Raw genomic sequence first — 18304 nt, 5'->3', positions numbered from 1 at the left:
TGCACTATTAAAGCTAGCCAGTGGGAATGAAGCTTCCAGGTAAGTACTAGCTTGATTTTTCCATGTTCTTTGACCTAATGTGGTGATTTGAGCAAAAGGGTCTCCATGTCAAATTCTGGAGGGTAACCAATAGCATTGGCAGCCTGTGGTGTTTGGGGATCTGTGGAATTTTACTGGCCAATAACTCCAAAACAGGTAATCCACTCCTGGTACTAGGCTGTGTATTTGTTAGCCTGTGGTGTCTAATAGGCTAACATGTAGATCCATTATAGGATGACTCCAATTAACTTAAACGTTCTTTAAGTGTCATTTTTATAAAAAGAACTAGTAAAGTTAAGAAAAATAAAGCAGAGAAACATGTCAAAGGTCTAAATGTGGTTTGATGATGACAGTGATGCTGGATGAGTCTGGTGGGTGATGTTCTACAGGTATAGAGGACAGGCTGGCAGTACCTGCTGTCTGGCTGTCTTCCCTTTCCTTGTTAAAACTGTTGGTAGTTGGAGTAGAGAGATGGCTCGACCATTAAGAGCATTTACTGTTCTTACAGAGGACATGGGTTTGGTTCTCAGCACCCACATGGTGACTCATTAACCATCTGTACTCCGGTTCCAGGGGATCTGATATCTTCTTCTGACTTCTTTAGATATCAGGCACACATGTGGGACACATACATACATGCAGGCAAAACACTCATATGCATCATATGTATGGACTACTGGAAGTCCAGGCAAAATCATACAAGCTATCCATGGGCTAGGCATGATCATAGGAGCCAGCTCTCCAAACCTCCACCTTTTCCCTTATAAAGTTTGCTTGTAATGTAATGGCTCTCAATTTTGGTTGCCCTTGAGTTACGTGGAGAGTTTTGAGAAAATTTTTGGTGTGACCTAGGCTAAACTGAATTAAAACATTTAGGGTGAAATCCAGGCATCCTGTTTTATAAAGAAAGCATTTTGGCTAATTCTGTTGTGGAAACCACTGACTTTAATGGCATCAGCAGACTTTCAAAAATCATTTCCAGCATCCGTTATTGCATTAGGGGCTGCAAAGTGGTAATATTTTAATTCTTTCCTTCCCTCCACATTCATTAGCTGAGACTCTTCTTTAGAGAAGAATTTTCCTCTGTCAACTCTCTGGTTTACTCTGAATGTAGTTCCCACGAGGTAAGCAAAACAGATGCTCCATTCTTTCTGTTCTTTTACTAGTAGTCCGGATACTGAGTCGGTGCTCTGCTGACCTCCAAAGAGAACAGTGGACTAGGAAGAACTGTGGGGGTTTTGGTGCCATTGTGAACATATAGAATATTACTAGGTATTTCAGATGTGGTGTTCAACTCTACTTCTGTCATGGTTTTTTTCTACATTGTCCTGTTGTGTCTGATGCTCAAATTGGCTCTGTGGCTTATAGGAGTTCCTATTTTTCACATACTTTTCATAGATCTTGATCCTCCTTGCCTTCTAGAACTCCCATACATTCTAGACACATCCGGAACATTTTCTGTCCCAGACCTGGGAACATTTTTTTAGATGGAGTCTCTGTGGACAAACTGACCTCAAGCTCACTCTGCAGCCCAGGTTGCATGGTCACTCTGGCTCAGCTGTCCCAGTGCTGGGATTAGATGCATACACCACCACCCCTGGCTTGGGGAGTAATACTTGAAGGAACTCCAGATCTTTCAACAGGCAACAGTATGCAGAGACCAATAGTCAGAGTGCCAGAGGTGCTCATGACTCCTGAGAGAACCACCACCCATACACCTTACTGTCCATTCCTTCTTTCATTGGCTGTGCCTAATGTGAGAAACAGTGCTTCATAATGCAAGTACAAGGTAGCAAAATAAAATATTTACCTTTGCTTCTGGAGAAGCCAAGCATCAGCCTGAACAAAATGAAAAAAAAAAAAAAAATAGTGGGCCTTTCCATTCCTAAGCACGTTTCCCTGACCTCTCAATTCCTCACTAGCTGAGTACTTCAGGGATTACCTAGTTATGGTCTCTGAGTGAGCCAAATGATGCTCCTTCAACTCATACACTGAAGTGCTGATCTCAGTTTCTCACGGTGACTGTGACTGGAGGAGGCAGGTCTTGGGTTTGTTTGTTTTTTTTTTAGTTTTTCAAGTTTTAACAATTACCTAATATTGTTCCCATATCAAATTCCTATCCTTCTGGGGCTCAAAATTTGCCCTTCTCTTTCCTGACATGTCAGCTCAGTCATGCTGCAGACTCTCTGTAACTTTTCAACCCTAATAGAAACATAAATACACCCAGGCACCAGCCGCTAGACAGGGACAACTGGCCTAGAACCTTCTGCTTATCAGTGGTTCAGTGTTGGGCTCTTAATACTGAAAATGGACCATAATGATGTATTTCTTATATCAGTCTGCTCTATCAATCAAAGCTTTGAGACTTTTCCTCAAAATGATTGTGCTTTCTACTTCTAAAAGCTCTATTTGATTTTTGTTTGGTTGCTTGGTTTGGGGTTTGTTTGTTTGCTTGTTTGTCTGGCCTGGAATTCAATATGTAGACCAGGCTGTCCTCTAACACACAGAGATCTGCCTACCTCTACCTTCCCAAAACTGGGATTAAAGGTGTGCACCCCCATGACCAGCCTTACAGTTCCACTTGTTTTGTTCCAAATTTGTACGTTACTTACAATAGAATTCTGGATTTCACTGTGGCCAATACGCCATCTTTATTATTTTCAGATGCATTTCTTCCGTGGTAATTTCCTGAGACTGCTCGTTTGCTAAGGCTGTGTAACAAAAGTACAATGAACTGGTGGGTTAACAACAAAACTTATTTTCTTACAGCTTTAGAGGCTCCAAGTCTGAGACCAAGGTGTTTGGAGTAATTTCTTTTGGATCATTGTTTTACTTTTAAAATGTTTTTGTTTGTTTGGCTGGTTGGTTCGTTGGTTGGTTGGTTTTGGTTTTTTGAGACAGAGTTTCTCTGAGTAACAGCACTGGCTATCCTGGAACTCTTTGTAGGCAAGACTGGCCTTGAACTCAGAGATCCACCTGCCTCTGCCTCCTGAGTGCTGGGATTGAAGGCATGTGCCAAAATGTCTAGCGCCTGTTTTTATTTTAAAGTAATGTAATTTATTTAAGATATTTGTTTGCCTTTTTAAAATATTATTTTATGGGTGTGGATGTTTTGCCTGCATGCATGGCTGTGTACCATGTGTGCAGTGCCTGTGCCCGAGGAGGCTAGAAGAGGACATGGGATCCCCTGGGACTAGAGTTACAGATGGTAATGGGCTGCTGTGTGGATGCTGGGAATTGAACCTGGGTCCTCTCGAAGAGCAGCAAGTGTTCTTAACTGCTGAACCATTTTCTCTAGGCCTCTACTTGTTTATTTTTAAGAAAGGATCTTTCTAGCCCAGGCTGCCTTAGAACTCACTATGTAGCTCAGACTAGCCCTAAGTTTGGGATACTTCTGCCTCAGCAGCCTTCAGACTATGTACACCCATTCTTAGTTCTCTTTGGCTTGTTGATGGCCATCTTCTGCTTTCACACAGCCTTCCCTCGGTGCAGCCACGCCCCTCCCCTCTGCTCTCATATACTTCTTCCAAAGGACATCAGTCAGTTTTTTGTTTTTGTTTTTGTTTTTGTTTTAAAGATTTATTTATTTATTATGTATACAGAATTCTGCCTGCGTGTGTCCCTGCAGGCCAGAAGAGGGCACCAGATCTTATTACAAGTGGTTGTGAGCCACCATGTGGGTGCTGGGAATTGAACTCAGGACCTCTGGAAGAGCAGTCAGTACTCTTAACCACTGAGCCATCTCTCCAGTCCCATCAGTTAGTTTTATTAGATTAAGGTTTACCATAAAGATATTATTTTAACCTAATTGCCTCTATAAAGACCTACCTCCAGCCCGGTGGTGGTGGTGCACGCCTTTAATCCCATTACTCCGGATTCAGAGCCAGGCGGATCTCTGTGAGTTTAAAGCCAGCCTGGTCTACAAAGTGAGTTCTAGGACAGACACAAAGCTACACAGAGAAACCCTGTCTTGAAAAACTAAAAAAATAAAAAAATAATTAAAAAAAAAAAGACCTGCCTCCTCCAGTCACGGTCACCGTGAGGAACTGAGATCAGCACTTCAGTGTATGAGTTGAAGGAGCATCATTTGGCTCACTCAGAGACCATACCTAATCCTTGGAGTATTAATTCTGATTGTTCTATGTGCGACTATCCCTTATCATGATAAAAGATAGACTTCCTAGTGTGGCCTATACTTTTATAGTGACTTCTCCATAACCAAATTTATAACTTTGTGGAAACCTCATCGAGTTTTAAGAGTGTCCCAAAAAGAGATGGCCCCACCCTTCACCACAGGCTTGGGAGCATGAGCCTAGGAGAGCTGGCCCAGTGGCCCAGACCAACCAGCCCAGCTACCACCCAGACCCACATCCTGGGCCTTGGCTTGGCCTACCCTAATATCTGCCCTATCTATGACCTGCTGGAGTGCATGAAGGAACTGGTCTTACGGAACAATAACCACAGGATCTCCCTGACTCAAGACAACAACAGGATGTTCAGGAGGAGTTTCAGTGAGGGCCCAGTGATGATGGTGTACCACAGGCCAGAGGCCTTGAACCAGACCAATGACTCATTGCAATGAAAATTTTGTGGGTGGGGCTGATTGAACAAAAGGGTATACTGTGTGACAAACTGCAGCTCCCGATGGCACTGGGATAATGAAGAGGTGTTGGAAAGATAGGCGAGTGAGGTGGGTTTTTTCTTCATTTTGTTCCATTTTTTAAATTAATTTTGTAGGGGCATACTGCAGGGTGAGGGGCAGAGATGGAGGGTCTGGGAGGCAAGTGGGAATGGGGTGCATGACATGAAACTTCCAATAATTAATAAAGAATTATGTTTTTTAAAAAGTGTCCCCCAAACAGAACAAGTTTGCACATGCAGACACTGATGCTCCAGGGATTTAATTTTATGTGAAATGTCTCAGCCAGGGACTCCCCAGCTAGAGACTACCATGGATTCATGCTCCTCATCTCCATACGGAATGAGTGTGGTGTTTTGATTTCCCACTGAAGATCTATTCACTTTTCCAGTCCAGCTCCAGTTCAATAGCTCCCAGGAGTTAGGAGTCAGATTTTTGGCCTTTTTAGTCTGAAATCACAGCCCATTGAGGATTTTTGCTTTATACAGAAGTCTTAGTTGCAGCTACCTGTCCCTTAAGAGTGCAAAGCTAAAGCTAGGCATCATGGGGCATATTTGTAATCTCAGCACTTGGGAGGCTGAGGGAGAAGGATCACAGGCTTGAGTTAGCCTGGACTATATAGCAAGAAACACTGAATGATAATGATAAAATTAATAATAATAATAATAATAATAATAATAATAATAATAATAAATATATAGTGTGTGTTTAGAGAAAATGCCAAACAAGATCTGTTGCTGCTCCATTTGCAGACCTCCCAGATCACTAAACTTCTCTAAAAGAGATACTGATTTAGAAATTAACAGAGGCTAATGAATTTATTTCTAAAGCTAAAATGTCAATGTGTACCTCCTTTTGCATCATAACTACTAATCTGGTCTTAGCTGGCTCTTCTTTCAAAAACTTCTTTCTTTCTGGTCTCAGGTCTGCTGAAGTTTGCAGATGATATTGGCATGGGAGGTACCAGAACCCAGACCATCTCCCTTGGCCAAGGCCAAGGCCCTATTGCTGCCAAAATGATCCACAAAGCCATCCAGGAAGGGACCTGGGTGGTCCTACAAAACTGCCACTTGGCTACCAGTTGGATGCCTGCACTGGAGAAGATCTGTGAGGAGGTTATTACCCCTGAGAACACCAACACGGACTTCAGGTGAGATGCTGCCCCAGCTGGGCAAGGCCCTGGGACCCAGCTCAAGCCCTAGACAGCATTCTGATAGCTGGCAGTAAAAAGAGGGAAGGGATATTCCTGCCCTTGGGACACTCCCCGAGCAAGTAGCGAAAGCTCCTAGGAGAACTGTGTTGCGGGCAAGTGTTCTTTGCTTTCCTGTTGCTGTGATGAACACCATGACCAAAAGCAACTTGGACAAGAAAGCTTTATTTCAGCTTAAACTTCCAGGTAGCAGTCCACCATGAAGAGAAGCCAGGGCAGGAACTCTAGGCAGGAACCTGGAGGCAGGAATCGAAGCAGAAGCTGTGGAGGAACATTGCTTATTGCCTCTCTCTGGCTCATGCTCAGCCAGCTTTTGTATATATCCTAGGTGCCCATGGGGAGTAGCCCACAGTGGAAGTGGGGTGCTCCCATGTCCATCATCAATCAAGACAATCTCTTACAGACGTAGTCACAGGCTAGTCTGATTGAGGCAATGCTTCAGTTGAGGGTCACTCTTGCCAGAGCTCTAGGATGTTTCACACTGCCAGTAAAAACTAAGTAGCCCACCGGGTCACAGCTGGACAAGAACCACAGAGCACACAAAATGGGCAGGAATGGTGGGGCAGATCTGAAGGACTGATGACGGTCTGGGATTTTGTAACATGAGTAGGAGTTTTCCAAGAGGACATTCCAGTCAGAAAGGACAACATTTCTATAACTGAAGAATAGCGAGAAGTTAGCCTGGGAGTCTGGGAGATGCGGGACAGGAAATTGTTAGAGAACTTGATACAGATGTGTCCATGAAGGTAGATTGACTGTCAGAAAGGCTTTGGGTTTTTTTTATTTATTTTAGTAGGATTTAGTAACATTTAGTGGCATTTGTTATTACATGTTCCTGGCGTTTGTTTTTGGTACAGAAGCCTGAACAGGTCAAAACAGAGCATGACTTCAGATGTTAAAAATGCTTTTGTTCAGGGATGTTCATCATCACAAGATGTTCAGGTCAGACTGAGCTGTGCCAGGCCAGGTCCTGGTCCAGGGACACAGGAGCCACCTTTCTTCCTTCTGCTTCATTCTGAATTTCCTCTTGGGGCTTTACTGCCATCAAGGGCCCTGGATCCTGGGGACAGGAAAGTTCAGACTGAGACAGGAGACAAAGTGGGATCCAAGCTGCTTAAGAGGCCATAGCATATCCCCCTCTAGAGCCAACCTGCTGCTCACTGGTGGGCTACAGCAGACCAAGCCAGGTGTTCCAGAGACAGCAAGCCAGATGTGCCCAGAAGGAAGGTGACCACATGGTCTTGTCAAGTCCCCAACAAAGTCCTACTTGTGGCTCAAACTCCCTTGCAGCTGCTTCTCCCAGGAGAGCACACAGAATGCCTGGCCATGGATGCTGCAAGGCAGAAAGTGCTGGGCAGGCAGGCTATGGGGTGTTGCAGCCTAAGAACCACATGGTATGTGGGCTGGAGAGGTGGGTCAGCAGTTAAGATCACTGACTGCATTCCCAGAGGATCCACGTTCAACTTCCAGCACCCACATGGCAGCTCATACCTGTCTTTAACTCCAGTTCCAGGGGATCTGGCACCTTCACACAGACATACAGGAAAATGCATATAAATACTACTACTACTACTACTACTACTAATACTACTAATAATAATAATAATAATAATAATGCATATAAGATAAAAATAAGTTTTTAAAAAGAGCATGGTGTGACGGGTAAGTGACCTGCTGACATTCCACGCAACCTAAGTCAAAAGCTTATTTTTTAGTAAAAGGGGGGGACCTGTAGGGCCTTGGCCCCCGTTTTGGGTAACTGTTGTTTTGCTTGCTGACCTTGACCTTGATATCCTCCCTATGCAGATTCCACCCTCCTACATGCTTATGGGAAGCTCCTTGTCTGTGTATCCAGCATATTGGTGTTAACAGCTTAGATGCAAGATTTTAAAACATCAGAAGCAGGGTTGGGGACTTAGCTCAGTGGTAGAGCGCTTGCTACCTCTAGCAAGCACAAGGCTCAGGGTTTGATCCTCAGCTCAAAAAAAAAAAAAAATCAGAAGCGAACTTCTACCATCGGGGTTCTCCCATTGTCCTGTAAGCCTATATTAAAGACCTCTTCCCTCCTTCAATAAACGGCATTCAGCATTCAGGAAAAAAAAAAAAAAAAAAGCATGGTATGCCTGGCATGGTGGCACATGTCTTTAATCCCAGCACTGGAGGAAAAGAGGTAGGCAGATCTGTGGGGGTTTGAGGCCAGCCTGTTCTACATAGTGAATTCCAGGACAGCCAGAGCTACATAGTAAGACAAATGTCTCAAAACAAACAAACAACAACAAAAAAAAAACAATCACATGATGTGGTATTCACCAAGGCATGTCCCTGTGTTGGGTAGGATGGCACAATACCATTCTACCCTGAAGGTTCCGGCCCTCTATGAGGCTCAGCTAGGGTCCCTGTGTTTGAAATCACAGGCCAGCAAGAGTTAAAGGAAGGTCTTTATGTCCTCAGCAGGAGTGCTGCCAGTTTGGGTGAAAGGAGGCCGTAGTTACCAGAGAATTCCCAATTTAATTTTGGTGAAAATGAGAAGTTCTGAGCAAGCTCCAGCCAGCTGGCCTCCCTCCAACAGTAGCTAGAAGGATGGGGCAGTGAGAAGGTCACACCCCATAACCCCCCTTCCCTGGGATCCTGCAGATGGTGAATGTGTTTTCACTCCAACCAAATGCTTAGCTTGGAACGCTTTGGGCCAGACAAAACCCTCGAGCTGTGTGCTGTAGAAGTCAATCATCCCTTCGAGTTGACACCTGGCAAATAGTCCCTGGAAGATTCAGCAATTGCATAGGGTCTAGAATAGAGGACCAACATGATCCTTGGAGGCTAAAAGAAGAGGCCAGAGTTGAAAGGACGATTCAGGCTTGTTTTCTAAGGGGAAACTTGTGGACACCAACATGTAAGAGCCTTGCAGTTAACATTGTTCAATAGAGGAGATGGTCATATATATATATTCCCTATAAGGAGCTTCACCACCAACTGCGGCAGTTGAGGAAGAATGGTTCTGGACAGCAAGAAAGGGAGGCCTGGTTTCTGGCCAGTGACCACCTGAAGGTCCCACATGCTGTGTGTGGCCTCAGATTCACTGGCACAGAGTCCCTCATGCAGTCCTTCATGACCAGCATCAGACAGATGAAACCAGGTGTCTTGAAAAGCTCATATACGAGTGGTTCTCAACCTTCCTAATGCAGTTCCTCATGTTGTGGTGACCTCCAACCATAAAAAAATACCTCATTGCTACTTCATAACTCTAATTTTATTACTGTTATGAAATATAATGTAAATATCTGGTATGCAGGGTATCTGATATGTGACCCTGAGGGGTTGAGACTCACAGGTTGAGAACCATTGTCCTATGCAGGGGACCCAGTTGTCATATGCAGGGGACCCAATCAGGCTTACCCATGGGACACCCAGGAAGACCTGTCCTCAGTGATGGGTTCAGCACAGAGACACAAGGCTGTGAGTAGTGACTCAGATGGGCTTGTCTGTGGAGTCAGGCTTGGCAGAACTGACACAGGTCTCGAGGCAGAAGTTTTACACTCAGCATGAACAGTCTTCAGTCATGTTTACACTGTTGTTGGTCTTCTCTGCCTCACACACTGGAAGACTCTCTGTGCATGCCCCTGCTGTCCAGCCCACCTAGATAGCAGAGTGCTTTCCTGTGGGCGTGTGAGGCCCACCCTAGGACCACAGAGCCTGGTGTCCTTCTATAGCCAACCCAGGCTCAAGGTCACCTCTTAGGATGCCCACCATCTCTTCCTGGCACAAATGCCTTAGTTCTGCACTGAGGTCCTGGGGACCCATAGTCTCAGACACAGATGCAGGGTCCTGTCATAAGACCAACTCCTCTAGCAATCACATTGGCCTATAAGCCTCCACTCAGAAGCAACAGCCCAGAGCATGTTACCTGCATAGCATTAGGCAAGTCACGGCTATGCCTGGGTCCTGGGGCCCATGCTCAGTCACCAGATAAGACATAGCAAGACTGTTCTCCAAATAATTACTTGCTGACTAACGCCCTTGCTTACTCCTCTAATCTGTATCTCTGGCCTTTACAGTTTTCGTCAAATGGAAGTAGCAGTTCGTTCATAGACTGAAGAGTAGAACCAGACAGGCTTTCAACTCACTTTCAAATTGTTCCAGGCCAGGGAATAAGGTTGGCTTGTGAGCTAGATCAAGCCTGTTGCATTTCTGATATGGCTTACCATCTAATATTTAAATATCTAAAAAAACCCTAAAAAATTAATATTTTATGACACATGGAAATTATATGAAAATCAAGTTTTGTTGTCCATACATAAAGTTTTATTGAAAACACTCATAAATATTCATTTATTATTTATGTCTAGTTTATTTGAGCAGGCATTATGTAAGCCTACCAAGTCTAAAATATTTGTGATAATTTGTGATCATTGTAATTTATGATAATGGTTAATAGTGGTAGCTATTATTTTTGTTATTATTTATCAGTATAACTTACTGCATCGCTCTGAACAGCTGGGTCTTTTGTATTTCCAGACTATGGCTAACTAGCTATCCATCAGAGAAGTTTCCTGTCAGCATTCTCCAGAATGGGATCAAAATGACCAACGAGCCCCCAAAAGGGCTCAGGGCCAACCTTCTTCGTTCCTACCTCAATGACCCAATCTCAGACCCGGTGTTCTTCCAAAGCTGTACAAAGCCAGTTATGTGGCAAAAACTGTTGTTTGGACTTTGCTTCTTCCACGCTATTGTCCAAGAGAGGAGGAACTATGGAGCCCTAGGTGAGACAGCATCTCCAGGTGACCTGGGAGGGACCACAGGTAGAATCTCAGGTTTGCGCTGAGATGGCGTGGCCAGAAAGATAATCCACATGTTCTAGGAATGACTTACCAAATATTTATGCTAAGTATGAATTGTTACTTGCCTGAGATTCAATGTTCACTTACTATCCTTTTTTTCCTCTCTAAATCTGGCAGCCTTATAACTGAGTCAGTGTGGGGAGTGGGGATGGGGAAAGAGTGGTACTTGGAGATGGGATCACAGGACCTGAGTGCCATCCCAGCATCCACACAAACAGCTGGCCTGGTAGCATGCATCTGTAATCTGTAATCTCAGTGGTGGGGAGATGAAGTGCATGATCTGGGCTTGCCGGACAGCCAGCCTAGGGAGCTCCAGGTTTTTATCTCAAAAAAATAAGGTAGATGGCATCTGAGGAATAACATCCCATGTTGACCTCTTGCCTCTACATGTATGCACACACATGAACACACGCAAAAGTGAGATTCCAGAATTAGGGGACCTCCACCCAGTGAAGTGGATAACGAGTGGAACATATTCATTTTAGGCATGATCACCATCCCATGTTGACCTCTTGCCTCTACATGTATGCACACACATGAACACACGCAAAAGTGAGATTCCAGAATTAGGGGACCTCCACCCAGTGAAGTGGATAACAAGTGGAACATATTCATTTTAGGCATGATCACCATTCTCCAGAGTTGTCACCAAGGAACCTCCAGCATTTGGGTTAACTTTCTTTACATGTGCATAATTATGAAAGACAGAAATACACCTGGGCACTTGTCTGTACTTTAAAAAATCTTAGTGCATTTATTTATCAATGGAAAGTAACTAGTGAGTAACTAAATACCCTTGTTAGGAAGCTATCAGATTGCTCTTATCGTATCTTCCATGGTGGATGACCTGTCTCACCTATGGGCTGCTTTTGATCTGGTTAACAGGTTTGGAAGGACCACTGGTGGGGACTCCTAGCAGAAACTGTCCTTGTGGTAGTTCTTTCTGGTTCTCCTTTCCTTCTTTTTTAAGAAAGTAATTTCTGAAGATGGTATACCCAGTAATTAATGGGTTTCATTATGGCATCTCCACATACATGTCTCATGCTTTGTTCTTGTTTGTTCCCTTCCCCAACTGCCCCACCAACTCCTCTGAATCCTCTTGGTGATTCTCTTCCTCCAACCCCAGGTAGCTTCACAGGCTGTGACTGTCGTTGGAGGGTGGAAAGGAGGGGGCAGCATCATCTTCTCCAACCCATCCTCCCCCTCCCATCCCTAGCCTCCCTCTTTCACCCCTCCCCCTCTGACCTCATCAAACCCCTCCCACTTCTACCCATATCCCCCCCCATACCATCCTCCTCCTTCCACTCTATCTTCCCTCTTCCACCTCATCCTCCTCCTCACACTAGATCCAGAAATCTATACAATGATTTGTCTCAAAACCAACAATCCCATTGTGCTTTTTTCAGCATATGAGTTTTATTAAGTTACATTCTTAATTGGAATTTGATTGTTTAGAAGGGAATTAAATTTTCTTTGCAAGGGGCTGGAAAGATGGTTCAATGTTTGATAGCGTTTGTTCCTCTTGAATAGGACCCAGATTTGACTCCTAGCACCCTCACGATGGATCACAAATCTGTAACTTCAATTCCAGGGGATCCAATGCCTCTAGAATTCGGACCTCTGCAGGCACCAGGCACACACATGGTACACAGACATATATGCAGGCAAAACACTCATGCAAATGACATAATTTTTTTTTTAATTGAAAAGAATTGCTCTGTGAAATCATTAACCCCAGTTGAGTGGCAGTTTCTGTAAGACTGCCCATGCGGTTCTTCATGAGTGCAGGAAGACACCTTCAGACCAGCTCCACTTGCTGTCCACATAGCCCCTGCTCTCTCAGCTCTGCTGTACATGTTTTGTGGGTTTTTTTTGTTTGTTTGTTTGTTTGGTTTTGTTTTTTGTTTTGTTTTGTTTTGTTTTGTTTTGTTTTTGAGCCCATGCTTTACCACAGTCTTCCAGGCAGGCTGAGTAAATCCTGTCTCACAGATCCCAGGATGTTAACATCCTCCTTCACAAATGGGGAAATCCATAAGGAAACTGATTCTAGAACGGATGTTTTCCCAGGCAGAAAGGCTGACATATTGGCAATAAATCAAGGCAAATGGTTGGCTGGGTGCTGGATGCTCACAGGGCTGGAAGAGATCCTTGATCTACAATGATGCTTACCTTCCATGCTCAGTCTCTGAGTGGGGATTAAGAGCTCTCGGCGCCTGAACCTGTAATTCTCTGCCTTTTGCAGGTTGGAACATCCCCTATGAATTCAATGAATCTGACCTGAGGATTAGCATGCGGCAGATCCAGATGTTTCTCAATGATTACAAGGAGGTGCCCTTTGAAGCTCTGACCTACCTGACAGGTATTTATGGACAGAGCTTTGTTGCCCTAATCGTCTGGTACCATTTTCCACACTCTTGCTCTTCAGCTCCTTCCTTCCTTAGTCACCCCCTCCCTCATTCATTCAAAAAATACTCATCTTTTGCTGATGCTTGTTATCATGTTGGATATGGTAAAAAATAAAACAGTAATTAAGATACAGGCTTCCATGGTCAGGTGGCTCAGTCTAAGATGGTAGAAAATGTAAATAAATAAATTACAATACAGCATTAAGTACACTAATAGAAACATTTATGGGCTGAAGAGATAGCATGGCCTGTCAAGTGCTTACTACACAAGAAGACCTGAGTTCACACATAAAAAGACCCAGAGCCGGGCGGTGGTGGCGCACGCCTGTAATCCCAGCACTCAGGAGACAGAAGCAGGAGGATCTCTGTGAGTTCCAGGCCAGCCTGGGCTACAGAGTGAGTTCCAGGAAAAGCACAAAGCTACACAGAGAAACCCTGTCTTGAAAAAAACAAACAAAACAAAACAAAACAAACCCAGAACACACATAAAAAGTTTGGTGCTTTGGCATGTGCTTGTAATCCCAAGGCCAGAGAGGCAAAGACAGACAGATAGATGGCTAGAGTTTGCTAGCCAGCAGCCTAGTGTAAATGGCAAATACCAGACCAATAAGAGATATCATCTCAAAACAAGGTGGACAGTGCCTGAGCAAGCATGATATTTGAGGTTGACCTCTAACCTCCACATATGTATGCACATACATGCACATGTAAAAGAGAGAGGGGCTGAATAAGTGCTGCTCTTTCTCAGCACTGTAGAGGGCACAAGTGCTCAAGATAAGCATGTGAGAAATCAGGAATGTTAATCACACAGGGTTGGTTTTTGGTTTTTTTTCCAGAGCTGAGGACCGAACCCTGGGCCTCAAGTGCTCTACCACTGAGCTAAATTCCCAATCCCCAGGGTTGTCTTTTCAACGGAAATGTATACCTGTTTTCTACCAGAAGGCTGGGAGGGGATATTGTTAATGACCTGGTGACCTTTGCTATCTGTAGAGCGAAGCTTCAACCAGATCCATCAAAATGTTTATCCCAGACTCTCCCTCCCTAGACCTTTATCTTTAACTTTGTTTCTCAGGCAATAGGGGAGATGTCACGTGTATTTTATAGCCTGGTGACCTCTATGCTATCTCTGTCAGGGACCAGACCAGATCTTATGCCCTTAAGCTATAGGATCCATCTTCATGGTAGAGGTCACATGGACTTTGCAAGTGTTTTCATACCTGAAGCATTATTGTGCAGATGGGATATGGATAATTGTGGCCAGGAAACTTGCTTCCAAAATTGTAATGGACTTAAATATGTCTAAAATAATCTGGCTTGGTGTCAGATTCCAGAAGTTTGAATGAACACCAGCTCACTTCCCCCTTACCTCACATCGATCATTTGATGCTTGCAGAGACCCTTGCCTCCACAGGACCTGGGTTTGATTCCCAGCACTCACATGGTGGCTAACACCTGTCTGTAACTCCAGTTCCAGGGATCCGTTAGCTTCTTCTGGCCTCCTCAAGCACTTCACACGAATGGTGCATAGACATACATGCAGGCAGAACATCCATGCACATAAAGTAAGAATTCTTTAAAAATGGTAGGAAAGAGAAGCATCTCTAAAACAGAAAGCCAATGCTATGATTACATCTTGGAGCAGGGGCAGACAATCCTGGAAAACTTCTAAAAGTTTTAAGAAGAGTTGGGCGTGAGAGTTCAGTAGGAGATTTACAAATGGAAGGAGGAAGAGGAGGCAGAGAAGGAAGAAGAATATTTCAAACATAGGATCTTGAAGTGGGAATGGCATAAGCTGTTTGGATCAAAGCAATTCCTCGGTGATTTTTACCCTGCTCACCCAATATATACTAGTTCACAATATGGAAGAATTCAGAAGTATAAATTTGCTTGCTGCCCTCAAAGAATACACGATATAATCCTAGGGACAGGAGAGAAAATAGAATGAGCTGCATTAACTGATATAACATGGCCAAAGGTCTACACATAGAAAGACTGTGGTATCTTCAAGATCACACACATCCAGATCCTCTCACCAAGAACTAATACAGCCTTTTTGCTCATGCTCCAGACACACCAACAGAAATCTCCAGGTTAGTAACCACATTGTACAATGAAGGAGACCAAGGCTTGGAGTAGTAATACTGAACTCTGGGCATTTCTGCCATACCTCCTTGGATATTTAGCAATATCTGAAGGTGTTTTGTTTTTTCACAATGAAGAGGGAAATGCTACTCACATCTAATGACTAGAGGCCAGGGATGTTGCTAAACATTCTATAATGTCCAACACAACACAGAACTGTCCAGTCCAACATGTTAGTGCAAAGCTTGAGAACCCTTCCATTAGAGTGGGTCAGTAATACAATGCTACCTTGACTTTAACTCAGTGCCCCTAAGACAAAACAGTGGGTCTTGGTTTGGTAAAAGAACTTCTTCATCTGGGTGGTAGTGGCACAAGCCTTTAATTCCAGCACTCGGCAGGCAGAGGCCAGTGGATCTCTGTGATTTTGAGGCCAGCCTGGTCTACAGAGTGAGTTCCAGGACAACTAGGGCTGTTGCACAGAGAAACTTTATTTCAAATTAAAAAAAAAAAAAAAAAAAAAAAAGAACTTCAGAGAAGTGGGCTTTGCATGGAAGGCTATCCCAGGGCACCTCACCCATAGAATGAGTGCAGAATTGTCCTGGAAGATGGTCTTGGTAGAACACCGTCTGGGGTCATAAATTAACCTGCCTTCACTGTGCCTGCTAACTTGGGGGACAGCCCTTTCCAATGGGCTAGGGAAACTGACCCCGAATCTCAAGGGTGAATTACATCAAAGGTCTACTTCTTGTTCACTCCTATGCACATCAACAGAGGTCTCTGCTGTTAAACTTATGTATCGGGTACACAAGCAGTAAAGGCTTTACCAGCGATTTTGCTGTCATCTTGATACATATGCTTGTGTGGTCACACTAGCAATTAAGGCTCAAGAACTTATCATCCTACTCTACCCAACTCCAAGGAGCCCAGAAGCAGGTAGCCTTTCCTATGGACATGGATGGAAGAAAGAATAACCACCAGGCACCAGATATGAGTGAGCATTGGAATTTGCCACCCATATTAGCTAAAGACATAGGTTTCATCTCCAGAGAAGTTAAGTGAGATGGCTTGAAGTCATCTACTCTTAACTTGGTAAGCTCTGTAGAAAGAACAATAAGGAATTTAGAGGAGGACTGGGGTACATGCTAGCCCTTCTAGGAGTCTGTGTACTTGTTACCAGAAAAAAAAATGTAGCTATAAAGAACTGGTCATGCCTTAGTCGATGTAAAACCCAGAGCCTGTAAGTGTATCCCAAGCAGGAAAATGCACTGATGAAGACTTTTGATAGGACCTGGTGCCATGATTACAGGTATATCCAACACTGAGCACAGGAACAGGAGGATGCTATTTTTATTTATTTGCTGGAGAGAAGTGGGTTGTTTGTAATGAGACTGGATCTTGCTAGGCAATACAGGCCGACATTGAACTTGTGATTTTTCCTGCCTTAGCCTCCAAAGTGAAAAACACGTGTCACCTTACCTGGCTCAAAGACCACTATCTCATTCTTTTTAATACTATATGTAGTTTGAGGTTTGATATAAAGCTCCTTATAGCTGGAACTGCCTGGACTGTGTTCCAACTGAACTTTGCTGAAGGCCTGGGGACATTCATAGAAAGTCTAAGAAATCCAGATGGCCAGTGAAGCTGCTCTTGTAGGGCTTACCTTACTCAGTATGAGTTTCTATGCCTTTAACTACCTGTCTGGGATCCACCTCCTAGGCACTGAGGCTCTTCCAACTTAGGAGGCTTACCTTCCCCTTCAACTTGTTTATAGTTTCCCTTTCTTGAAATGGCTGAACTTGGAAATAAGTCCACCTTTCTGGGTACCCTTGTATGTACATTATTTTTTTTTGAGATACAGTCTCTCTGTGCAGCTCTAGTTGTCCTGGAATTCATAATGTAGACCAGGCTGGCCTTGAACTCAGAGATCCACCTGCTTCTGCCTCCTGAGTGTGGATTAAAGGTGTGCACCACCATCTTTGGTGAATTATCTAATTCTTTTTTTTAGAGATCTGAGTACAGAAATCCAGGTCCCATAGAATAGTGCTGGTGAGGAGAAGGTGGCTTAGAGTTGAGAAAGTTATACCTCCCAAGAGTATGTGTAGAAGATAACATCTTTTTACAGTCTGTGTTTCTAAGGGCCTTCTCATCTTATTCACAGCTTTCTAAATGTCGTCCTGCAGTTAACACTACTTCTGACCTCAGAAAAAGCTACTAAGTACCAGAATGAACACATGACTCTCTCATTCCAAAGTCTTGAGCATAAATCACATTTCATATGTACACATTTACATATTTAGGGGGAAAAACTGTCTGGAAGATTCCTTAACAGGAGTTGCTACCTTTGGTAGAATTTTTGATGATTCTATCAGTGTCTTCCATATTAAACTCTCTTTCTTAATTCTTGATATGGGGAACATGTTTTTTTTTGTTGTTGTTGTTTTGTTTTTGTTTTGTTTTGTTTTTTTGTTTTGTTTGTTTGGTTTTTTTTTGGTTCTCTCTAGCTTTGGAGGCTGTCCTGGAACTCACTTTGTAGACCAGGCTGGCCTCAAACTCACAGAGATCTGACTGCCTCTGCCTCTGCCTCCTGAGTGCTAGGATTACAGGCGTGCACCACCACCACCCAGCTATGTATTATTTTTGATAACCACCATGATACACAGCCTTTCCAACTATGCTGAGTATGGGGTCAGCAACCCTGTGTTCTTGGACCACCTGAGCTCCAACAGGGCTTCTCAGGTAGAAGAAACCGATGCTAATGCACACGTTCATGACAACCTTCCCAGTGCTCAGCTCCTTCTGCTGTCTGTTGTCCCCAGGGGAATGTAATTACGGAGGCAGAGTGACAGATGACAAAGATAGGCGTCTCCTGCTGTCCCTCCTGTCCATATTCTACTGTAAGGAAATTGAAACGGAGCCCTACTACGTTGCTCCTGGAGAGACTTATTACATCCCTCCCCATGGCGCTTACCAGGTAAAGGATACCCTACCTTTGCTCTCAGACTGAAGCTAGGGGCTACAGTATTTCCAAGGAAAGCCCAGCTACTCAGCCTTCCACTTCCTTATTTGGGTCCATAATCTGTTCCTCCTATTCCAT

General features: G+C 44.0%; 1 protein-coding gene across 1 annotated transcript in view; it reads left to right on the top strand.

The window, feature by feature from the left end:
* The window catches only part of Dnah3 (dynein axonemal heavy chain 3), a 170663-nt gene that overhangs the window by 141744 nt on the left and 10615 nt on the right, over positions 1 to 18304 (top strand). The window contains exons 53-56 of the mRNA XM_036190626.1: positions 5603 to 5828; positions 10401 to 10645; positions 12966 to 13082; positions 18027 to 18181. Coding sequence (XP_036046519.1) covers positions 5603 to 5828; positions 10401 to 10645; positions 12966 to 13082; positions 18027 to 18181 — 743 coding nt within the window. The remainder of the gene's footprint in view (positions 1 to 5602; positions 5829 to 10400; positions 10646 to 12965; positions 13083 to 18026; positions 18182 to 18304) is intronic.

The sequence above is a fragment of the Onychomys torridus genome, chromosome 1, assembly GCF_903995425.1.
Source record: "Onychomys torridus chromosome 1, mOncTor1.1, whole genome shotgun sequence".
Lineage (NCBI taxonomy): Eukaryota > Metazoa > Chordata > Mammalia > Rodentia > Cricetidae > Onychomys > Onychomys torridus.
Note: the sequence above shows the minus strand (reverse complement) of the source record. Positions and strands in the feature narration are given on the sequence as shown.